This window comes from Carassius gibelio, chromosome B2, assembly GCF_023724105.1.
Source record: "Carassius gibelio isolate Cgi1373 ecotype wild population from Czech Republic chromosome B2, carGib1.2-hapl.c, whole genome shotgun sequence".
In the NCBI taxonomy this organism is placed as follows: Eukaryota; Metazoa; Chordata; class Actinopteri; order Cypriniformes; family Cyprinidae; genus Carassius; species Carassius gibelio.
Window position 1 is genome coordinate 29,073,888 of NC_068397.1, and position 26,533 is coordinate 29,100,420.

At 34.9% G+C, this 26,533-nt stretch overlaps 1 protein-coding gene across 1 annotated transcript; it reads left to right on the forward strand.

The window, feature by feature from the left end:
• The first annotated feature begins 600 nt into the window (after nt 1–600).
• Nucleotides 601–25,632, forward strand: plpp2a (phospholipid phosphatase 2a). The gene is made up of 6 exons (XM_052547874.1): nt 601–860; nt 17,258–17,409; nt 19,523–19,785; nt 20,986–21,043; nt 21,537–21,713; nt 22,819–25,632. Exons 1-6 carry the CDS (start codon nt 797–799, stop codon nt 22,963–22,965), a joined length of 861 nt encoding a protein of 286 aa, XP_052403834.1. The 5' UTR covers nt 601–796; the 3' UTR covers nt 22,966–25,632.
• Nucleotides 25,633–26,533: the final 901 nt, after the last annotated feature.

Sequence of the window (26,533 nt, forward strand, 5' to 3'; positions counted from 1 at the left end):
ATAAATTGTCATTTTTTTCTATTGAATCACTGTATAACTGTTACACAGTTTACATTTGGACCTTAATAAACTTTTTTTCTTAGAAGTTTTCATTGTGACAACTTGCCCCATCACAAAGAACAGTGTGTTAAACAAACTGAAATAGTTTATTAGATTAGATTAACTAGGATTACTGTTATTACATTTGAAAAAATATTTTAATTAAAAAAATGTAATATAGAATTGTTTTACATAGTTACTTGTAATTAAGTATAAGTTTTCTTGAAATAACATAACATAACTAGGTTTATACATCTTTGTATAAATTAGATACAAATTATAAATTACCATAAATTACATCTGATGTAATAATGAAAAAGTCATTAATTGTCATTTATGGATACGTTTACACTGGAAATATTGTACATACTGTCACATTTGTGTTTGCCTGTAACACAATTCTACTCTAGTTTGAATGTGTTAATCTTGTATTATATCTTAAACTCGTGTGTGTGTGTGTGTGTGAGAGAGAGAGAGAGAGAGAGAGAGAGAGAGAGAGAGAGAGAGAGAGAACACCGTCAGCAGTGGGCGTGTACCTGGGCTAGTAAAGTCGCTTCAAACTTTTCGGAATCGTGGTTCAGTCTTCACTCTTTACGCGTCTCGTTCACTCGCGTGAAATTACGCAGCGCAAGCGCGGACGCGTTACATCATCAGCGCACCTTGACACAGGTAACACAGGACACCCGGAAGAACATTGACTATCACACGAGTCACTTGAGTTTCAATCTGACCCAGAAGAGCAGAGCGGAGCACAATCATGTCAGAGCTGAAGAAGAACAAGTTGTTTATGGTGCTGATGGATGTCGTGTGTGTGCTCGTGGGTAAGTCTGATCTTTTGTTATATATGCATTTCTGCCTTGCATGATCTCAGCAGACGATTGTGAAATCCATCTTGGGTTCACCAAAGTTCACCTGCCACCTTTAACTTTCCACCGGATACAAGCACGTTTAACCCGGGGTAATGACTGTGACAGTGGGCATTATTAGAAGAAAATGTTATATTAAAATGTAATTTGACACCCATGTTTAATCTGAATAATTATTTTGGTTTTAGAAATATTTGAAAATGTTCATACCATTTTTTGACACAAATTATTTATATATAAGTAAAATCCAAGCTTCCAAACTGTGTCTTTCTAATTTACTCTAACTGTCTGGTATACACAGTATATATGAGGTAAATATTGAGCAAGATAATGCCTGAATTGTTACATTTATGTCTCAAGTATAACATTCCTCTCAAGTGCATTGTCATAACTAGGCTATGTGTTTCATCCATAAGCAACAAATGAAGAAATTGCAGAATTATACCAAGGATGTGATTGAGACTGGGTGGAAAAATAATATTGTGTCTTCCTCACTGTTTATGATGTTTGCATTCTGAATAATACTGCAAGTGTTTTTTTGTTTTTGACACAGTACTGTATTAGTACCATGGTTTTTGAAAATAACAATCTACAGTGGAGTCCAAAAGTCTGAGACTACTATTGAAAATGTGCTTCCTTCTCTAACTATGATGATCATAATTTGAGCTCCAGTGAGGCAAGAAAATCTGTGCAAGTAACATGATCAGTGCCACTAGTTCGATTAACTGTTTAGTGACCTAGAAATATATAAATCTGGACACTTTCACTTTTTCACACTCTGATCTTTCAAGGGGTCTTTATGCTTTGGTTTGAGCTGTTTGTTGTGAAGATTCTGTATTATATCTCCCCACTAACTATTATTTGCGGCAGCACATAAAAACACCTGTAATGTTACACTGGGGAAATGAAGCGTGCAAGCATTATCTGATACACTCAGCTGTATCCTTTGAAGCGTAAATCTTCACCGTAACAATGGCGACCTTTAGGAGTGTCTCCACTAACGCATGGTTCTAGCAGAAGTGAACAATGCCTTCTACGTACTGCAGCTCATATACAGTATGCTCCACTTCATCTGTGTGGTCTGCCCAGGTGACTCAGCAGAGAGTGAATAACATTCGGAAATCAGCTTCACTTGGTTCACTTAGTGTGAGTCAGATATACATTACAAACTCTCTCACAGATGAGGACGGATGAGTCTCGAAATCTTGATGTCAGTGCCAGGATTGGTGTGTTGGGATCTGTTTTCAGTTAAAGCAGTAGTTTACTCAAAAATTGTGATTTTGTCATCTGCCGTTTGCGTTCAAAAATGCAAAAAGAGTTATAAGCACCAAACTAACCATCCACAAGGTGAATCACAATTTTTTTTCTTTATTCTTGGAAAATGTTTATTTTAAAACATCTTAACAAGGCAAATGTCTTTATAGAGAGCAGAGATTTTCTGAGGGAATGACATTTCCTGGCAGTGTGGGCGTGGCCTACAGGTAATGCCCACCTGTGCCTTTTATTGGGAAAGACAAACTCAGACAATGTGGGCCATGTAATGAATCCCATGCTTGTGTTTGTCTGTGCGTTCTTGCTGTGCTGTTTGCATCTGTAAATGTGCTATGACGCTGCGTGTCAAGGCTTGCTGTAGAATCAGGTCTGTGCAAGTTCAGCTTCAGCAAAGTCTCACGCTATTCTCTGCTGTCAACATTAGAGAGGGACTGCTCTCAAATCATCCCCATTTACGTGTCTGTCCAGATGAAAGCAAATATTTGTGCATGTGTCTGGATATCCGGACAGGCCGATGTGGCAAAAGGGGAGAATTAGTGTGCCGTTTAATGCAAAACTGCCTCATATGCTTAGATTGAAGAAGGGGTGCACAATTACTAGAAATAAAATTGTGATATGGCTTAGTGAGATCAGATTAAATCAATAAATGGGTTGCATGTTTCAGAGTGATGTTTTTATAAATCAGCAGCTTGTGATCGTTTTTTTTAAGCATTTCAGATGGACAGAAATCTGTCTTCCCAAATTAAAAAGAAGTACTTATAAACTAAAATCCCCATCTCAGGTGCTACTGTTCCATGATGATGGTTCAGCTCTGCTAGACAAGCTGTTGTAGACCAGTTCACGCCTCAATAACAGTCCTTTGTGGGGTTTGCTATTGGAAAATCTGCAGCGTTCAGACTGACAGGTTGCATTGTTTGTGACATTTGAGCAAATCCTTGTTTCCACACCCCTCAGAAATTCAAACATCCACAACAGTGGCTGTAGTAACGTTTCGAAGCCTTTTGGATTTCGAATGCTGAATTTTCCATTAACTAAAGCCTCACTCTTAAAAATAAAGGGGGTTTTCACTGCGGTGCAATAGAAATTTTGGTTTTTCAAAGAACATTTCAGTGAACAATTCTTAAAAAAACTAACAAATGCAATTTTAATAATCCAAAGAGCATTTTTCCAGTAAAAAGGACCCTTATGTGTAATGGAAAGATTACATGGATATAAAAGGATGATCAGGGGAAAAAAAACTGTATTTTTAAGAGGTGAACATGGATCCGTGGCAGTGAAGCTTCATCTCTAATGGCTGAATTTCCTCTTCCCTTTGATGCATCAGCAGTTTTGAAGAATTCATGAGTTCATGTTTGTGCTTGGCTTGGAAAGTCCTTCTCAGGATGCAGAGGTTGAGTCTCTGCTGTTGCCTTTCCGCTTTTAATTTCCCATGATTCCCTCTGGCTTATTCTATGCATGTATAGAATTTACAAACATCCAAGCCTCCTTGAAGAATGCTAATTACAGGATTTCCTCAAAATATCTAGACTATAGAGTTTAATTAGAAGAAAATTGATGGAATGCCATCATTAATTCCCCCTCATGTCGTTCCAAATCTGTGTGACTTTCTTCTGTGGAGCACAAAAGTTGTCGAGGTCCAAAAAGCATTGAGATGTTTTTGAAATATCTTCAATGTTCTGCTTAAGAAAGAAGGTCTGCAGGTTTGGAATCACATGAGAACAAATGACTGAATTTAATACTCGGGGGAAAAAAGTAATTCCTCTAATGCTTCAGATGTGGTCTGGACCTTAAGTTAGCGTTCCTCCAAAACTCTCAGCTTTACACCCTGTGAATGTCCGTAAGGAAGGTCTGTTTGTGATGGTCCGGTACAAGATGTCATCAACATATTGAATCAAATATTTAGAGTAGTGAGTGTGAGCTTTTAACATTTGATTTGGAGTGTTTTGTTCTCTTCTCTCTGAATTAGCTTGGGACGGCCCGGCCAGATAACATCAGAAAACATGCCAAACTGATTTAACCCAAATCCTCTGATTTTCAGAGAAGCTGTTGTGCTAAGTGCTTAGATGCTCCTAGTTAATTCATATCAGATGCTTTCCTTCCTTTTCTTTTAAGCCATGCTTCAATTTCCTCATCCTGCATCTCTGCAAGTCTCTCAGATCGGCTCATATTCTTCACAGATGCCCATATTTCCTCATTGAAATGTTCAGGTAATTATGTTTGTGGGCGCAAATGACCGATTAAAGATAAAATAATAGGACGTACTGGAAGCATTCTGGTTTTTCGTGTCACGCAGCTCATTTGCTGTGGCTCCATTGTAAATTTTGCAGACTATAGTATCTATACTATATTAAGAATGCAAAATTATGACGCCCAACAACAGCATGCACATATGGTAAATGATGTCCATATATCCAGGCATGCTTTTTGCAAAAAAAAAACATTATATTTTTGTAGTAAGACCAGGAACAGGTGTTAAGGAAGTAAAAAGTCAGTTTAGAATTCAAGTTGATTTAAAGTATTTAAAAACATTTTACAATAGGATTTTTAAATGTTTTCTCTAATGCTTAACAAGGCAGACTTTTTTGTTTAAAAACATAGTAAGAACAGGAATTTTATTAAATATTATAAAATAAAATGTAATGTAATTTACTCCTTTGATGCACAGCTGAACTTTCAGCGTCATTACATCATTCAGTGTCACATGATCTTTCAGAAATCATTCTAATATCCTGATTTGCTGCTCAAGAAACATTTCTGATTATTATCAGTGTTGGACACAGTTGTGCTGCTTCATATTTTCATATTTGTTTCTTAGGCTGACAAGTGCATGGCCAAAACCCTTTTAAAACTAGCCACCCAGACCAGCCAGACCAGCTTACGCTGACGTCACAGAAGTACATACTTGAATGTGTAGTATACAATACATATGCAGGCTGTGTTTTAGGGTTAAAAGGATCTGTGTGTGTGTGTGTGTGTGTGTGTGTTGTTTAGTAGGCTGAAGAGTGAATGAATCAGATAATCAGGTCTGTCTTCACTCTGCTGAACATTCAGAATGCATGAAACAAAACCACAGACCACATGACAGAGCGAACGAGGGATCAGAAGATGTGTGGGTGGTGGTGATATTTGGAGACGAGGGAAAAAAAGAAAGAAAGGAGCAGGCTGAGGTAAGGAGGGAAAGAAAGAAGAGGACTGGAAGAAGGAGGGGGTCTGTCCTGTTCTGTGTGGCTTGGATGTGTCAGGTTTAACGGCCAGTTCTGTGAGCACATACCACCGAGTATTACTCACTCACACACACTTTCACACACACACACACACACTGTAACTGTTGAGGCACTAGTACAAACTCTAATCACTGTTTCAAAACCTAGTGAGCAGCCTGCGTAGGCAGCATTTGAATAAATCATACAGGTGGTAAGAAAGTTCAAGTTAAAATCTTGGAACCGAGCTAGAATACAGTTCTTCTGAAGGTTGTTTATGGAGCTCTCTTGATGTGTCAGTACAGGTTCTTTAGATCAGCGCTTCGGTTTGTAGGTTATTTAAAGCAGCAGCGTGTTAGATGCTTTTCTAAAGACCTGGGATAGAAAGTTAATGCCTCATTGGTTTAGATTGGAACTTCTTTTTGGCAAACTGCAGTGTGGATCTGATGTTTCAGTAGGGCTGCTGATTTATTTGAGTCATGTGATTTTAATGAAAAAGATTTGGGGGTATTTAATGGTTGTCTTTTTGATGTGTTTACTGTGGTCTGATGAAGAGCCATGGTGCTCAACACTCCCAAGGCGAGAACTGAATGTGTGTGTGTGCGTGTGTCTGTGTGTGTGTGTGTGTGTGTGTGTGTGTGTGTGTGTGTGTGTGTGTGTGTATATATATATATATATATATATATATATATATATATATATATATATATATATATATATATATATATATATATATATATATATATATATATATATATATATATATTTATGTGTATGTGTATATATATTTTTATAAAAAATGTTTTATATATATATATATATATATATATATATATATATATATATATATATATATATATATATATATATATATATATATATATATATATATATATATATGTGTATATATATATCTACCAAGGATGCGTTAAATCGATCAAAAGTAGTAGATAAAACATAATGTTATTTTACTAATTCATGTTTCAAATAAATGCTTTCTATCCATCAATAACCCAGGAAAAAAATAATGGTTTCTACAAAAATATGGAGCAGCACAGCAGTTTTCAACATTGGTAATAATCAGAAAAATGTTTTTGAGCAACAAATCAGTATATTAAAATGATTTCTGAAGGATCACGTGACACTGAAGACTGGAGGAATGATGCTGAAAATACAGGAATAAATGACATTTGAAAATATATTAAAATTCAAAACAGTTCTAATAATAATTGACAATGTTGCCGTTTTTACTGTATTTGGATCAAGTAAATACAGTAATCATGAATGACTTCCTCCCGGTTTCAGCTTTCACTCAGTCCTCTCTGTTTTAAGCAGCAGAAGTTCAATGTCGAAGCTGTGCTGAAGCTGGTCACAGACTCGCTGTCTTCTCTCCAGCTTGTTCTCTTCTTGCTAAACAGCAACAGCTGCAAAACGGCTAATATTCATCCAGGGTCACTGAAGGATGTTTGTTGTTTAGTGACCGCTTTTAAAACCCTCCTCTCTGATTGGTACAGACACTCTGTAGGGAGTTTGTTAGTTGCTCAGCGTGTCAGCATGATGGAAATCACACGGATTGACCCTCTAAGGATATCCGTTTCTTAAGTTTATTGAGAAGTGCTCTGTTGTGTGTGTGTGTGTGTGTTTTCTCAGAAGTGGGAATCTTCAAAGAATGCACACATGAATAATCTGAGTGAAGAGACGACTTCAGTTCAGTTTGTTCTGTTCCTGTCATTTCCTCCTTATTTAGTTTGTGCATCCTTATAGACCCTGTCTCTTCATATCTTGTGTTTTCTTTCTTTGAAAAAAACAAAGTCCTTTATTTTTTCATTTGACGTCAGTCCTGGGCAATGTTTAGTACTACAGGAATGAATGATTCCTCAAACCATGTGTTTTGTTGAGAAAAATAATTACATTTCGAATATTTACCTGTTAGTCGTTATTATTTACAGTGACATACCACTTGTATTTTCTTTAATACATGTGTGAACTATTGAAATAGTGGATGCAGATTCTGTCATCATATTTTAATATGATGCAGAGACCGTACAATGTTCTCTTTGAGTGACTGTGGTCAGTGTCTGCAGTTTTGTGATAAAATGACACTGATTCCAGTCCAGAGAGACAGTGAGATTTCACAAGCACACATCCAGCTCATAACTCAAGGGTTTTACATTCAGGGCAGCCATGTGCATAGAAAACATTAAATATAATGGAATTTTAAAATGGTTATTTACAAGCATTTAAAATGGTCATTTACAAGTTATTTACATGTTCTGTTATAAATATATATATATATATATATATATATATATATATATAGTACCTGATAAAGAGCACAGTTTGAAAGTTTAGGGGTTGGTATGTTTTTTTTTTAATCTAGAAGAATCTCTTTTCCTCAATCAGGCTGCATTTATTTGATAAAAAATACAGTAAAAAAGGCAAAAATTTTAAATATTTTTAGCTTTCTCAATCTAATAATATTATTGTTTTCTATTTGAATATATTTTAAAATATAATTTATTTCTGTGAATTTTCAGCATCATTCCTCCAGTTTTCAGGGTCGCATGATTCTTCAGAAATCATTCTAATACGCTGATTTGCTGCTCAAAAAACATGCATGAAAATTATCAGTGTTGAAAACAGCTGCGCTGCTCCAAATTTTTGTAGAAACTGATACATTTTCCATTTTCAGGATTCTCTTATGAATAGAATGTTCAAAAGAACAGCATTTATTTGAATTGGAATCATTTATAACATTCTAAATGTCTTTACTCTGACTTTTAACTGATTTGATCAATGCATTCTTGTTGAATAAAATAATTGGGGGAAAAAAATCATATTAAAGCTAGAGTTTATTAAAACCAAGAAATGCCAAAATGATGAATGCATTTGATTAATTCATGCGAATTAGAAGCTGATACAAGAGTCATGGCTCATCATATTTTGCAGTCTTCCTCAAGTTTTTATTATCTCTGTCTCAGCCAACATTCCTCTTAAAATGTTGTCATATCACTTTATCATTCCAGCGTGGCAACACTCGTTTTCCATCATTGTAAAGCCTTCATTTTGGCTGAATGCTGCCACATTCTCCAAGTGATTGTGAAAGAAAGTGAGCAGTTTTTCTGTTAAATCTGAGACCTGTACATCTGTCTTTTTAAAAATCTTTTTGGCTGCTGTTAAACACTGATACTATTGTGATATGATGTGTTTTTTGGCTTTGTTGCGCTTGGGAAGAACAATAACATGTATAATTTCAAATTTCTCTGGCCCTGGGAAACGCAGAGCAGAGTCAAAGGCCAAAAGCATAGCAAACCGTGTCCAAATGTGAATTCCTGGCCGTTTATTTTCTCCAGTTTCATCCTGGCTGAAACACGAGAGCCAGATGACATTGCGACAGGCCCCAAGACAATAGCACTTCTTATTCTGTAAGTTCGGACCCACGCAAACACGAAGACAAGCGATCCTTTGGCGCAGCTCCCGATCACTCGGCACTGTAATAACTTCAAAATATGCCTGCCATGCAGTCCATCCATTATAAGACCAGAGCGGTGCGTGGCTTTTACTCTTCGGGGAGGAATTTGAGCTCTCGGGATTACCAGGAACTCAACGCATCCCTGGAATTTTCAGCTTTGCAGGAGAGGAATAAATTGCATTTGAACATAGATTAAAATAGAAACATTAAATTTGAATTGTAATAGTATTTAACAATATTACTGTTGTTTTTGATCTAATAAAAGCTGCATTTATACTAATTCCAGACTTTTGAACTGGAGAGCACATAGTTAATGTGAGTAAGATGTGCTGCAGTGAGGTGCTTTACTTAGTTCTTCAAGTGAGTGTTGCATGTTGAAGTTTTGTGTCTTTAATACAAAATGATCGATGCTTTTCTTCGTGTAATGTGAATGGACAGGTTTTATTTTTCTGCGTGGAAAGAGCAAAGTTAAAACAGATGTATGTTCTGAGTCAGCAGCTGATCTCAAGCATCATTCACTTGCGGTAAATGACTTTAGATGCCAGTATCATAGCAGTAGGTTCTGATTGAAAAGACATGTGAGGTGTGTTTTGTTTCGTGTCCGCTACATTTCACATGCATTATAGCAAAGTTTGGCAAGTGGATTATACCTTATCATAAACTACCAGAGAGAAATGAACCCAATAACCCTAAAATCTGATTGGTTGAAATGAATGTTGTTCCAAGAACATGATTATAATCATTGTAAGAATCAAAACTTTATGCAGGTTTGGAATTGCTTGATTTCATGCATGCATGTCAGGATGCCAATACATTCTGTTCTCATTAGCATAAACAGTTGGCTGTATTTTAATGCAGCATGATTAAAATACTTACTCATGTACTCATCCTCAGGCCAGCCAAGATATACTTTGTTTCTTCATCAAAACAGATTTGGAGAAATGTTGCATTACATCACTTGCAGTGAATGGGTGCCGTCAGAATAAGACTCCAAAGAGCTGATAAAAAAAACCTCACCCCTCCAGTCCATCAGTTAGCATCGTGATAAGTGAAAAGATGAATGGTTTTAATTCCAAGCCTTTGTTACACTGAAGGAAACGTTATTATGAATTATGGACTCTCATTTTGGCCAGAAGTGAAGGTTTAAAGTTGAAATCGTCTTAATGATGGATTTGTTTCTTACAAATATGCAGCTTTTGGCTTCACAAGATGTTAACTGATGAACTGAAGTGGTGTGGATTATTAGGATGTTTTTATCAGCTGTTCTGACGGCACCCATTCACTGTAGAGGATTCTCTGCTGGTTGATGTTAAACTTTTCTCCAAATCTTTTTGTATAAAGAAATAAATTGTACATTTTTGGGTGATCTGTTAAGTCTGACCTGTGGCTAAAACCCAAAGACGTAAGTTTGTACACAAGTGTCAATATTTATCTGGAACACCATTCCCTCACAAATGAGCTCAGAAGAAAATTCCAGAAATTATAAAACCATTTTATCTGGTATGTGTTTATTTCAGGTGACATTAAACACACACACAAAAAGGACAAATGAAGTGAGCCACCTGTTCAGATGGTGAGACGGGAACCTGTCTTTCCTCTACTACACAGACATTTACTGATGCTACAAAGATACTTCTGTAAGCTGAATGTCATCATTTGTTGACATCTTGAAGAGCTCCGGCTCTCTTAGACCTTCTGTTTACCACCATGGCCTCATATGGATGGGTATGGTCCATCAAATATAATATGAGTATGTTCCATATTTAATATAACAGGACAAGTTTCTTGCTGGACATTTAGAAACCATTAGCCCTGTGGAGCTGTGGTAGAACAAATAGTGTTACCAATGTACTGTGGCGTTATGGAAATATAATTTGTTTTATATCTTGATGTTACTGCATATTCATGCAATATTAAAGGGGGGGTGAAATGCTATTTCATGCATACTGAGTTTTTGACACTGTTAAAGAGTTGGATTCCCATGCTAAACATGGACAAAGTTTCAAAAATTAAGTTGTACGTTTGAAGGAGTATTTCTGTTCCAAAAATACTCCTTCCGGTTTGTCACAAGTTTCGGAAAGTTTTTTTCGAGTATGGCTCTGTGTGACGTTAGATGGAGCGGAATTTCCTTATATGGGTCCTGAGGCACTTCTGCCGGAAGAGCGCACGCTCCTGTATAGCAGAGCACTGAGAGCACAACAGACTTCACTGATCAGAGCGAGAGCGTCGCCAAATGTCACAAAAGAAGTGTGTTTTTGGTTGCCAGGGCAAGACAACCCTGCACAGATTACCAAAAGAGAAACAGCATTAAGGGACCAGTGGATGGAGTTTATTTTTACAGAGCATCAATGGAGTTGTGCAAGTGTGTTGGAAACGCAGGCGGTGAGTAAAACTGCTTAAAATATCTCTGGCTCCTTGTTAGTGCGTCCGCCTCCCATCGGAGACCCGGGTTCGAGCCCCGCTCAGAGCGAGTCGTTGCTGCTGCTGCTTTCGTTCAGTTTCAGCCTCTGGATCTGATTCTGGATCATAAATATACGCTAAATCTGACTGTAAGCCATGGTTTGTTTTGGATGATGGTTTTTTCCTCAAGGTAATGTCAGAGCCGTTAAATATGTTTTTCAACGGCTCTGGGTAAAGTCACAGCTTCCACATGCTCTCAACGCAAAAGCCTACTGGCGCTCGTGATTCTTTAGCTCCGCCCACACGTCACGCCTCCAGCCGGTCGTGTTTTTCTGGGAAAAATCGGTACAGACTATCTTTCTCTTATGAATATAATAAAACTAAAAACTTTTTGGAGTTATGAAGGATGCAGTACTACTCTATAGGTACTCAAGATTAACAGGATATTGAGTGAAAACGAGCATTTCACCCCCCCTTTAATACTTTATTGTATTATAAATGGTAAAACAATTAAAACACTATTGTCATGATTACCATACAATTTTATTGTTTTACATATAAATATAAATATATATATATATGTAATATTTTTTGTCATTTTTATTAGTTTTCTTTTTATAATTTAAATCTATAAAAGCTTCATTTACCTCTGTTTTAGTAATTAAATATTTTATTTAAAAACCTTTATTTATATATATATATATATATATATATATATATATATATATATATATATATATATATATATATATATATATATATATATATATACATACACACACACACACACACACACACACACATATAATATATTGCAACATTCATTCTATAATGCAGGTTTTTCATGTAATATTTTATTTTATTTACGAAAATTATTATTATTTATTTTAGTTAAAACTGTATGCTATTTTGAACTCGGCCTTACAGTGGATTGAACAAGTTCACTTATTTAAACAGATAATTTTGTGTGGTTGGTTCATTTACAGTAAACTGATCCCCAAATATATGATGTTAAATATAAATATTAATATTTGAGTCATCATTCAGCAGCATTCCCAGAAGTTCCTGTGACACATTTTATGTTGGTTAGTTTTTTTTAACACACAGTTTTTGTTAATCACTCAGTTATATTAAATACTTGACTGGATTTAGTGTGAATTTGTTCACATTTAATGCTTTCACTCTAATTGAGATCCTCACTGTATTTAAGACATGTAAATACAGATTGTTATTTACATAAATTGTGCAATCTCAAATGTTATTGCCCTTTTAAATTGCTTCAGTATGGAGAACAAATTTTTAAACTGCCTTTTAAAGGGTGTTTTCCTGCAGTTGAACTACTTGAAGTGATGAGCAGTTTTTAAGTCTGAACTCTGTTGTTGAGAGCGTGCTGTGATCCGCCTCCTCTGAGTTGGCAGCACCTCTGCCAGTGGAAATTTCCCGCACATGCACTCTTATTAAAAGCCAAACGCTTGAACTCTGGCATCTGACTGCAATTCTCCATCGAATCCCACCCTTTTTTTCTAAAGTGCTCAGTTTGAGATCTTCAGCTGCTCCTATCTCAGTTCTCTAAACTACATCAGTGATCTTCTCCGAGAGTTTCACATCGCTCAGGTTAAACCAGCATTCAGTGCATGCTATAAGAGTGAATGTGCCGGTCTAAGACCATCCATGTCACATTAACCATTGGGATCTAAAAGGAAGAACTGACCCTGTTTGAACAACTTTTTATTTCCCGTGCTGACATTTAGACCCTTCATGCTAAATAATCAAGAGCTGCTCTAGAAATGTTTACATGTAACATGGCTAGTGCATATTATGCTTTCTTTAGGAGCAATCCTAGGTTTTTACATTAGTACTTTTTAATCATTTGGTGTAAAAACACCTTTGCATAAGTTATTGCACATGTATAATATTGTCTTGAACAACATGCAAAAACATGACTCAGGATGCCATGCCATTATGTTTGTTATCTGAAACCTTGCCAAATTTGTTTATCATTTAGTACATAAATAGACGAAATGTCTTTTATATTTTTAGTTTTTGTTTCAGTAATTTTATGTGCTTTGTCATTTTTATTTTTATCTAAATGTTCATTTATTAATTTCAGTTTCATGTACTTCAATTATTATACATCTGAAAGCAATCACAGCACGAAACATAGACATTTACAGCACACTAAAGTCATCAGCGGCCTTGTTTCTACAAAGATGTCAATTTGTACTCAGGGACCGAACCAAACCAAACCGCTCGGAGAAAAAGTCACAACAACATTTCAGTTTTAGTTAACAATAGTTAATACTGTTTGGTCTGCTACATCAGCCATTCATATTTTATTTCTATCCTTGATTCTGAATTGTTTCTTATAAGCACTTACAGTAGCTTGGATGGTTAATTTTCAGGGAGTTGATATAAAAATATTAAATATAATATTTGAGTAATCTGTCAACCGCATTCACAGATTTTTTTTTTTGCAAAATATGTTAACATATTACAAAGTAGACAAAAAGTGCTTTGGTATTTATTTATTTGACAGTTTTCAGAATTGTCTATATTGGCTTTATCTAGTTCGACTAAACCTTTTACAAAGTTATAGATTAATGTTCTCTAAAAAGTGCAGAGTTTGGCCACATTGTTTTAAAGCAGCTTTACAGAAAACCATGATGTCTATGTTTATAATATCTCAATATTTCCATGCCTTATAGTTACATTCAGCAGATCAGGGCTGGGAGATAATATACATTAGTTTTACATTATGCTATGATTTAAAGAATCAAGCAGTTAAGACTTGCTAGTTTATGTCACTTTAACTGCTGTCCTAATGTGCACAGTGTTTGCCAACAAATTACAAATTGTAAATTTACTGGCTATTGTCCCATCAATAAACACTTTTTATGACCTCAACAGACTGTTAAATGTGAAGTGTGTAAGTTTTAGGCATTAGCATCAATAAAAGAAACAGCAAAATAATGATTGCTTTCAAACAGGTTTCCTCGACTTTAACATTTTCGTTATCTTCTAAAACTTGTTATATCAGACAGGTGACGTGAATGTTTTTAAACTAAGGACAACTGATATATGTCGGAAGAGGAAGATGGCCGATAATGAATAGAAGGAAGGGAGAGAAAATACTTTAGTAGAATGAGGTTAAAGGTTGTTTTTGTGTGTTTTTACAGTCGTGACATTCAGATCACAGAGATCTGATAAAGACTGTTTACCTGCCTTCCTGAGTCTTTAAATCTCTGGATATCCTGTAATAGTGGACAGACAGTTTTCCTTCACTCATATGATTTGAGAGTCTCGTGTGAAGTAACACTTAACATGTGTAAATGGTTACTGAAACTAGAGGTTCAACCCTTATATAACCCTGTTGAATGTTATCAATCTGAGTCAGAATGTGGCTCCGATCCAAAATGGAGTAAACTACGTAAGAAACATGTTACACACGCTCCCAGTGAACGTCTGGTTATGCTACTTTCTGAAATACTAGCCTGGAAGTCTAATTCCCATGTGTGGTTTTTTTTTTACTCCTTTTCTATTTAAAAATATTTTTAAATGTGTTTTATTCCTGGGATGAAAAGCTTTATTTTTTTGGCATTATTACACCAGTCTTCATGATCAGTGTCGAAAACAGTTGTGCTAAAAAATCTGAAGTAAAAAAAAAAAAATTTTTCCACCAAAATATGAAGCAGCACAACTGTGATGAATATTTGTAATAATCAGAAATGTTTCATGAGCCGCAATTTAGCATATTCGTCTGATTTCTAAAGGATCATGTGACACTGAAGTAATTATGCTGAAAATGACACGTTATGACAATTACATTTTAACATTTATTCACATATAGAAAACACTTATTTAAAACCGTACTGTTTCACAATATTACTGTTTTACTGTATTTGTGATATAAAGGCTGATAAATAAATGCAGCCTTGGTGAGCATAAGAGACATCTTTCAAAAAATATACAAATCTTAATTACTACATCATTTTTGATTGGTAGTTTATGTGTAAATGAACTCACACGGCAGATGCTATTGTAGGCAGTAAACAGCTACTGTAGGTTGATGGTCACCGATGACTCTACCTTCACTGACACAGTAAAGTTCTAATTAGAGTTCCCAACAGACCACCCCCAAAGCTCACTGTCATCTCCTTGCATCTGTTAAAAGACAGCTTTATAGTCGAAGTCATTGTGAAAATGTGTGTGCTTGCTGGTGCTATTGTGTCAATGTTATGAATCTAGTTTTTTTTTTTTTTAACAGCCCTATCCGGGTTTATGGACATTTCCTTTTGAGCTAGAAAAAGCTCGTATTCTTTGTTCCTGAAAACAATGCATGCTCACTCATTTTCTTGCTGAAAAGTGATTATGGAAAAGAAAATGTAAAAAAAAAAAAAAAAAAAAAGACTATGGGAGTCAATGGGGCCCATCAACAGTTTACCAGAAGAAAGAAGTTCATATCAGTTTTAAACAGCATGAAGAACTAGTGAATGATGACAGAATTTTCATTCTGGGTGAACTATGAAAGCCGAAAGAGCATTTGCTAAAACCCCAAAATGCACTCTGACATAAAAATATAGTCGTCATGAAAGTACTTAAACACTTTTGAACTTTAATTTCATTGCGTTAGATAACAAAGTATCGAAGTAAGTGACATTTGCAAACAAATGATCCAAGAGTTTGTACCTGAAAATGTTACAATATTTTGTCATTATAAATATTTTTTAACTTGAGAAGGAATATTAATTAAACATTTTTAGAAAAATGTAAAATCATTTTTATTTCGTAACTTAAACAACTTTTATCAGTTGCTTTTGCTTTTGTAATTCATTGAATGTTCCTTAATTATTTTATAATTTATTTTTTGTAATTTTAACTTTTTTTGCCTTTTATACATTTTTATTAGTTTTTTTTCTTATTAATTTTATATTTTTACATTATTTTGTAATTGACTTTTAATATATTTTTTTAATTTTTCTCTCTCTCGTCTACTTTTTGTAAAATTACTTTTTGCTAGTTTTAAATTACCTCTTGTTATATAAATATATTTATCACAATTGCCTCTGAAACATAAAAATATTGTTATGTGAAATGTTTAGCTTGAAACATGCTAATTTTATGTTTCTTCAACATAAATGCCATTTGGTAAGATATATATAATGTAATGACAATGCAGAGTCATAAGTGTCCAAATATTTTTGGCTTTTTGGAGCACATCTTTAAATTGTCTCTGACTCTGAGCGCTTTGAATCTGTCATTTAGTTAAGTACATCTGCTTCAGTGCTCGTGTATGGATCCAAGTAATATAATATGTGACTGGACTCCAAGGTCCTGATCCTGGGAAAGTTACCATGGCTTTGGGAATAGAAACTATGTTGATGGACTTCTGAGATGAAGCAGATATATTTCTTCATATTCTGAGATTATTTTCCCTCGGCAGTCCTTGATAAATCTGATTGGCATTTGTGCTGTCCGATGGGAAAAAGAGCTGTGCAGAATATTTAGGCTTTGAGATACACAGCTAGGGTTTATAAATATTCCCTCTCCTGGTTCTCATGACCTCAGATAGAAAACATAATGGAGTTGCACATGTTGGAGAAATAAATCAGTGTTTTCCTGGTTAAGAGATACCATTGTGGGCATCTGTTGAAATGAAATCTGGTGCCGTGACCCTGTCGATAATTCCCACTGCCTTCCTGTATCTGGACAGCAAGCGGAAGATTATCCAGCGTCACTGAATCCAGAACATGTGTTTGACGTTTTGTGATTAGTCAGTGTCTCTTGATGTGGAAACCCTTCTGATGTGTTGCACACTAGCTGTGTTGATTTTCATATTCATAACTGTGTATCGCAGAAGTACTGATGAACTTGCACATTGCCTGTTTCCTATTATGAAAGCCTTTTTGTTCCCACAGAAAACTCAACAAGAGTCATGCATGATTTGTTTTGATGTGTGTTACCAAGCCAACAATCTGGGGCCAATAATAACGCTGTTGTTTGTGTTTCAGTGGCGATGCCATACATCATACTGACCATCATATACCAGCCGTACCAGCGTGGCGTTTACTGCGATGACGAGTCCATCCGCTACCCCTACAGATCAGACACCATCTCTCACAAAATGATGGCGGCTGTTACCATTTCCTGCTCCATCATTATCGTGAGTCTACATCAATCAATCAGCTGAGCAAACCCTCAAAGGAGTATTTCACCCAAAAATTAACATTTGCTGGAAATGTGTTCACCCCCAGGCCATCCAAGATGTAGATGAGTTTGGTTCTTCATCAGATTTGGAGAAGTTTAGCATTGCATCACTTGTTCACCAATGGATCCTCTGCAAGTGAATGGGTGCCGTCAGAATTGGCGTCCAAAGAGCTGATAAAAACATCACAATAATCCACACCACTCTATTAAATAATGCTTATGAAGCGAAAACCTGTGTGTTTTTTTTAATAAACAAATCCAAACTGTTTTGACTCCAATTCTGAGGACACACTCCCTATAGAGGAACCATTTGTGAGTAAGTGATGTAATGCTACATTTCTCCAAATCTGTTCGTATGAAGAAACAGAGTTTTCATCTACATCTTTTTATCAGATTTAGATTTTTTGCCGATGTTTTCCTTTAGATGACCGTGAGTGATGCGAAAAATGTTAATACTCTATTGCAGGGGTGTCCAAACCCATTCTTGGAGGGCCACTATACTGCAAAGTTTAGCTCCATCACTTATTAAACACACCTGAACCAGCAAATCAAGCTCTTCGGAGCGTGCTGTAGCTGGGTCTATCTAAAATCTGCTAGTCATTGGCTCTATTGAATACCCTGAAAATGTAGCACCTATACACTAAACCTAACCAACAGTGTTAACAAAAAAAAAAAAAGTATGATAAACCACTTTTTATGAAGCAGCCTGCTTCTGGTAGTCTTTGAGTGTTGTGTTGTGTTGTGTTGTACCGGGTGAGATACCAAGCAAGCTTACTATGTCAGAAAGGCCGTACATATAAGGCTGATGAAGTGATGCAAATGTCAAAATGTACTTGTGTATTCGTTTGTGCAAGTCATACTCTATGGTAGAAGTGTTTTGAGTTCATAACATAGTTTTGTGCAAGGAACCTCATTGAAATAAGTCAAGATTCTGCCCCTTTAAGCATTATTTGTCTGAAGATGAATACGAATTGTTGGTGTTTTACTGCCACTAGTGATTATTCATCTGGAAACTGGAGTGAATTATGTATAGGCATGTTTGTGGTGTTCTGAAACAATTAAGTAGATGTTCTTATGTAATGTTTTTCCAGTGAGCCTATGTTGGAAAAAGTGGATAGTGACTGTGTCTGTCAAGCTTCAAAAAGGACAAAAAGATACCATAAAAGTAGTCTAGAACACCAAAAGTATCAGACTTACTGTACGTGTTTCATGAGTTCAACTCAGTGGTTCATATAGTTCACTGGAAGGTTTTCTCTAAAAAACAATTTAAATATCTGTCTGTTCCTAAAATATCTGTCTGTTCCTGAACTACTATTATTGAGTGTGACAGATGTAACCTTAATTAATAGTGGCCACATTTCTACCTTTATGTACTAAAGATGAAATAAAGAAACAACACAAGGATGACTAAATAACCACAGAATTAACATTGGTGTGTGTGAACTGTTCATTTAAGAAGCGTCATAAACATATGAAAGGATTTGATGTTGAATTACTCGTGGGAACCAACCAGTTGCTGTAATTCTGAAATGAATTTGATGTGATGTAATTTGGTTGCGAAACAATGCAGGTTGGTTTGGTATTGTGTCCACATTTTCTGAGAGAACACTGATTCGTTCAACATGAGAGTACAATTCAAAACATGAGTCATCTACATCAGACAGATCGCGTTATTAACAATGAGTCTTAAGGCAAGTTTATGGAGCACAATGGCAATTCACGAGTGTGTTACATAACACATAGATACATACAAAATTAAATGAATTCAAAATGTATGAACTATTGCAATGTGCCAATATTTAGTCATGCATTAGTGTTACTACAATCTTAAAAATAAAGGTTTTGTTCAGGGTTCTTCATGGAAACATATACCAATATAGAACCTTAATTTTTAAGTGTGAAGAAACTTTTGTGTAACGGAAAGATTCCATTCATGAATATTAATGAGTGTTCATGGAATGCCAATAAAGAAGCTTTATTTTTAAGAGTGTATTATACTCTGGGTTAAAGGTTTAAACTATTAACCCTAAGAAATGTTGAACTTGAAAATCTTGTTTTCTCACTTGCAGATCACTTCTGGAGAGGCCTACCTGGTCTACACCAAACGTCTTTACTCCAATTCGAACTTTAACCAGTACGCTGCGGCGCTCTATAAAGTGTTGGGGACCTTTCTGTTCGGCGCGTGCGTGAGCCAGTCTCTGACCGATATGGCCAAGTACACCATCGGACGCTTGCGGCCCAACTTCATGGCGGTGTGTGCTCCAGAAGTGTGCAAGGGCTACATGCTAGTGCTCAACTGTACAGGAAACCTTCGTAACGTGACTGAATCCAGGTACAGAAGCAGGGGACGGGAAGGTCGTACTACTTCCTGTACTTGTTTATATTTGTCACCTGTTGTTTCACATCCTGTTTGTCCAGTACATTGGCACTTTCTTAGGATTTGACCTTTGCAGTGCATTCATGTTCTCAAATGCCACATGTCCTCAAGAGACCTGAAATAAAAATAGATTTGATTATACATGCACTTGAAAATATGATGTGTGCACACTGGCCAGGAAATATTTGAGTCCTTAATTCGGTTTTGAAATATAGTATTATTAATCGTAGTAGTAATCCTTCCCATTTTAAAGTATAGATTTAAATAGATATAAAGTTTTTTTTTTTATCTATTTACTTTCTCTTCATTTATTTTTTATTTTAACTGAACCTAATAAAAACATGTTTTTGAAGTAAAGCTGGAGTACATATAAATATAATATATAAATATTAGATGAAAAACGTTTTTTAAAACTTGAATGAAAATTAGAGATGTTATTTTGGCAATTAGCTGAAACAGGGCAAAATTTACATAATTACCAAAATGGCTAAAAATAAAATGAAATAAAGGCATATAACACATTGACAAAGACTTGTGCTTAACTGAAAATAAAAACTGAAAATATAAAGAAAAAAGGTCATTCGAATTATTTATAAATACTATAATAAAAATATAATAAAGTTGAATGAATATAATAGTACATATAATAAATAATACTTAAATAACCCCTTTAACCAAGAATTTGCTGTCACAACCAATGTGCTGAATATTAGATAATAATTAAAAAAAAAAAAAAGTAACAATAATATTTGATTATGATATAAATGAGAAAAGTGCCATCTCTCAGAGTTTGAAGAATTCTTTTTTTTTTTTTTTTTTTTTTTTGACATCACGTGGCAATTATTCCACAGTTGGTTTAATGTTAGTTGGTTTATGTTTTATTATTACTTTTATTTGAATTTATAAGTATTATTACCAAACCGATCAGTAAAAATTCACATCATCTCACATCATACCAAAAGGCACATGGAGGTCAAGGCTATTATGAACATGTGATAAATCTTTTAACACAGATGAAATCCTGAAATGTATTGTGTAAGTAAAGAATAGCTCATAAATGTGTCACTCTATATGACTGGTGGACTGTGAAAATGATTCTTTTTCCTTTCTCCTTGTGTCCGATCTGCCCTTCCTCCGTGGACTGTGCTGCGCCAGGCTGTCGTTCTACTCCGGTCACTCCTCCTTTGGGATGTACTGCATGTTGTTTCTGGCGGTGAGTTGTCACAGTCGTCTTCCTCTCTCCTGTGATCACGAGGACACAGAAGACTTGTGTAGACAGATAAAGGAGAGCTCTCAGAGCAACAGGAAACACTGTGGAGACAATAAAATACAACCGCAAACATTCCCAATGTCTCAAGCATCAAATCATGACAGTATACAGTGCTCAAAGGAACAGCACACCCAATAATTATAGCTCTCTTATTGTTTACTCACCCTCTTGTTATTTCAAACCTACAGGATGTTTTCTCTTCACAGCATGCACAAATCTGAGATTTCTCATTATGTGTTCCAAAAAAGTAAAAGTCATACAGGTTTGGAGTGGCATTATGCAGAATTAATAGTTTTCTGGCTGCTTCGCTCATGTTCAGACGTGTCTGTATTTGTCACAAGGCGCTTTACTGTAACTTTTAAGGAATTGCACTGGTTTGCATTCGTTTTCCTGTTACTGAACACGCAAGACTGATATTGCATTTTTTCCTCTGTAGCTGTATGTCCAGGCACGTATGGCATCCAAGTGGGCCCGCCTCCTCCGGCCCACAATACAGTTCTTCCTGGTGGCCTTTGCCATTTATGTGGGATACACGCGTGTGTCTGACTACAAGCACCACTGGAGCGACGTGGTGGTTGGTCTCTTGCAAGGGGCGCTGGTCGCGGTCCTCACGGTGAGCGCTGAATCTCATGTTTGGGTCACATTTCAGCACAAAAAAAAAAACAAATTATCAAGTTTTGCATATAAAGAAAATAAATCCTGTTTAAGGATACTGTGAAATAGGTCCATGATTAAGCCAAAACTAAGCTAAAAATTACTGGAAAAAAAAACCCATTATATATATATATATATATATATATATATATATATATATATATATATATATATATATATATATATATATATATATATATATATATATATGGTACGGTACGGTAAGGTATGTGCTCAAGAATGAGAAAATTCTAAAGAAAATTTTGTTTAAAAAATAATTTATATATTTTTTTTACACTTATAGGGATAAAAAGTTCTATATTTTTTATTATTTATGCCCTATTTATTTAGAAGTTCTTCACCTGGAATTTGAAATTAAAACACTTTTAATGTTCAAATTTTAACAAATAGTTAAAAAAAATATATATATACATATATAATATATATATATATACACACAATTAAAATGTGGAAATTATAATTATCCTAAATACATTGGAAACATGCTCTTTATGTAAATAAAATTGATATCAATGATTTTATGTTAAATTTAATTTAATTTTAAATTATTTGGTTTTTGGTTTTAGAAAAGAGATTTTATTTAATTTTTTTGTAGAAAGATTAAATAAAAAACACATTATAAATAAATGATGAATAATATTATCAATGAGTAAATCAAATTAGAATAAAGTATATATATTTAAATATAGGAAATACAATATAATAAACAGTGTATATTTTAACTGTGTGTGTGCAAATAATATTTATTAAATAATACATTTATTTAACCTTTCATCATGAAAAAATAAAATATACAGACATATATTTTATATACTTAAATATAATATATTTTATTATAATAATCAAATAAATAATAATAAAAATACAGTATTTTTATATATATAGCTATTTTCTTAAAAAAAAAAGGGTTTAATAATATTTCTGATAAATAATAATATATAATAAAGAATAAGAAATATTTAAAAATATTTATTTTATTTATTTATTTATTAGCATTCTACAAACCCACAAGTTGCATAAAGACATTCTCCTCTCTGTCACAGGTGCGATACATCTCTGACTTCTTCAAAGAGCGGCCCCCTCTCTGTCCAGATGTTGAAAATGCTGAAAACGAAGACAGCGAACGCAAGCCCAGCCTTCAGATTGCAGACACGGACAGAAACCATTACTCCAACAGCAGGCCTGTATGAGGCTGACCTTTGACCTGTGACAGCACTGGATGCTGCAGCACGTCTCCTACAGACAACCACACACTGTACACTGGCACTGACTCCGCTCTCGTCCACAATTTCACACCGAGAGAGAGAGAGAGTGCGAATGAATGCATGAACTAACACTGAATATTAGATTTTATACTTCTTTATACCCGTCTTTTGTCCTATGCACGCTCATATACGCCAAGTGCACAGATCGCCTGACATCTAATGAATTGTGAGGGACTTTATTGAATCAGAGCACAAAGACGAACTTCTCTGAGGGGAACTGGTCTTTTCCATGACAACCTCAAAACCACCGGCTGACATTTACTGACTCGCAGTACATCTGCTGTTGGAACCGAAAGATAGTGAACTTTTCTAAGCCTTTAGAAGACAAGAACTGATGTTGCCCCGAGTAAGAAATCCAGGAAGAGAAGTCTGAACATGGAACGGGTGCCTAAAAAATGGTCTTTATCGCATTGGCAAATAGATTTTGTATGGTTTTATACTATATATACATATATAGAAACTGGATTTTAGTCACTTATTACTTTTTTTAAATTAACATTTTGGTGAACTAGGCTAGTTATTATATCTGCACACGTCTTGAAGAAATTCTGCATTACATCAAATTTTTTTTGTTTTTAAATAATACTTTTTATGTTTCATTTGTTAAAGATTACAATGAAAACTCGTGATTTCAATCATGTTTTGTTGCATCGCTCGCTCACATGACATGACTGTTTAATGAAAACCACTAGCTAACCGAGGCACGTATATATCGATGTATTTGATGGTAAATTAGTCTTACTAACCATCCTATCCAACAATAAGGATTAGGAAATATAAACTATCCGATGTAAAATATTAAACCGCTGTTTATCTCTGAATATTATCACCGAGTCCAAACCAAGTGAACGAATGCTGCTGGTAATGTTGAAGTCACAGCCAATCAAAAAGCTGTGTGCTGATTCTGAACCAATCATGATTCACTAAGGGGCGGAGCTACACAACATGACAAAAACAACTTTGATTCAGAAATGGTTTGCAGATTGTTGTACTGAATGTTTCCACAGCATCATGATTGTTTCGTTTTATGTGACTATTTTCATTGAAAAATGCCTGTCAAGATCACCAGCGAATTCAAGAAGCAGATTTCTTTTCTTCACCTCACGCCTTTGCATATGACGAAATGACGATTTAAACAGGTTTTAAACGTAAGGTGCTTTAAACATTGGTCCATTAGCTTTCGCTCGCCTGTATCTCTCCAGAAACTTTCCGTTCACATTTTTTAAATTAAAATCCTTTAATTTACCTCGTTTTATCTAGCTCTAATGTTCTCATTTGGAGCTCAAACTGAGCTTGAGGATTGAGCGCCTCTTTCCAGGAAAATCACATTTGTTCGTCTGGCAAAAAATGACAGATTTTGTGTTCTGATTGGTCAGATCGCCTGCCAATCAAACAGCAAATAATCTGGATGGACGGGTCATGTTAAAATATTAATAATAATAAATTGGAATACAAATACATGTAGTTTGCCAGTGGAAAAAGTATTTGGGCATGCTATATTATCTTAAAATCCTCCAACCCCGTTTGTCGTACAATTTGCGATAGAATTTTGAATTAATTTCCTTAAAATTATCTAGGTTTAGATACACACTTAATGTTGTTCTACAGCTAAAAAAGTGAATGTGACATAGGCTATTCCTCCTCTTCTAAAATAAATCATGTATCCTGGCCTACATTTAAACTTCCCCTCTCACATATTATGTTATTAGTGTGGAGAAACTTTCATACAAATAAAAACGTTCCCTCATGTTATATATGGAGGAAAACAATTTTTTTTAATTATTATTTTTCTGTTCCCCACTTAACTATTATGTTGTTAACGTTAAAACACTCCATTCCTGTGTTAGTTTGAAGTTGCTGATTGCCCGTGTAAACCCTGCACAACATAACCTGCTCTCTACTGTGAGTTGCTAATGCTGCAATTTTTTATGGACACTATATTTAGTGAATATGAATGATGTCTCCCTCTTGTTTTGCTTCTGTGTGGAACAGAGACTCTCTTGTGACTCTAATGTAGTCACAGAAAACCGGACGGCCTTAAAATAAATGAGGACTGAGCTCACAGAGTGACTTACGCACTGAATGTGAAGAAGTTTGTGGCTCATGCTTACAAGTGTTGTTTAGTTGAAAGTTCCAGAGCAAAGATGAGTGTTTTTACAGGATTGTTGCAAGTTTGTGCATATGTGTGTGTGTGTGTGTGTATAACTTTGAGGATAATACATCATTTAAAAAAATGTATTGGTTGTGAAATATACATTATAAAGTATGTGCATTAATTTGCATGAATGAACATATCGCGTATCAAAAAAAAAAAAAATCTATATATATATTAGTCTGATTAAATTGAAGCTACTGAACTTTTTTTTTTCCTTTCAAAAAATGTATCTAAACCACTTATGCTTCGAGCTTCAGACATTATATATATGAACCAATTATTATTTAGTCCAATTATTATTTTGTAGTGATTGGCATCTGTGACTTTATAAGAAGTTTTGTATGTATAGCATATAAATGTTGCACGTATAATTGGTATGTTTAGTATTGGTTTATACTAATTTCAAAATAACAATAATAAATACAAAAAAAAACATGTACAGCTTCTTCTGTCATTGCTGTAAATGAACTCAAATGGAAACAAATGAAAAGTTCTGAAACTGTTCACAGTGCGGATGTCTGTAATAGTTTTATCTTATCAGTTGTTTCAATGTCTGTTATCTGAATAACATGTTTGCTGGGCCAAGTATTATTTTTGTTCTTGCTCATACTTGATGTTAAAGGTTTCTTCAAATCCCTAACCATTTCACATGCATTTAAAAATATGATTTCATATTCAACATGTCTCCTTAACTGGAGGATTTTTTTGTGGAATTCAGTCCAGTGCCGTTCAGACAAAAACTCATCCTTATCTAACAAAGAAACATTTTTACAAGGGAATCATGGGAATTGAAGCAGCCAAATATGTCACATACAAATCCTGCTTCTTTTCATCAAAGAAGGACGGTTGATTCGATCAGCTTCAGTGTCTCCAGGTAAATGATTATTGCAGGCAGGTCTGGAAACATCTGAGAAACACTGACTTCACATTTATCATCCTCAAGGCACAGCGGCCAGTGTATATTAAACATGTATTTATGGAATTGTCTGCAGGTGGGACTGATTTCTACAAAGAGCTTGGATTTACACTCCATGAGATCCAGCAAAATTAGTTTCTCCATTCAGCATGATTCTTCAGATATGGGACAAAACACACAAAGAAGTTTACCAAATGAATGATCATTTAACCATTATCACAAAAGTACCATTTCATACAATCCTCCTTATATGATCAACAATCACTTACTATCCTTAAAATCAGCAATCCTCAGTTTAATATTTCAATACTTCTAAGTATATGCATAATATCAGTAATTTCGAAAATATCCTTAAAAAAATATTTCAACTCAAGGGGGTTAAAGGTTTATCAAAAAAAAAAACAAAAAAAAAAAAACAATGT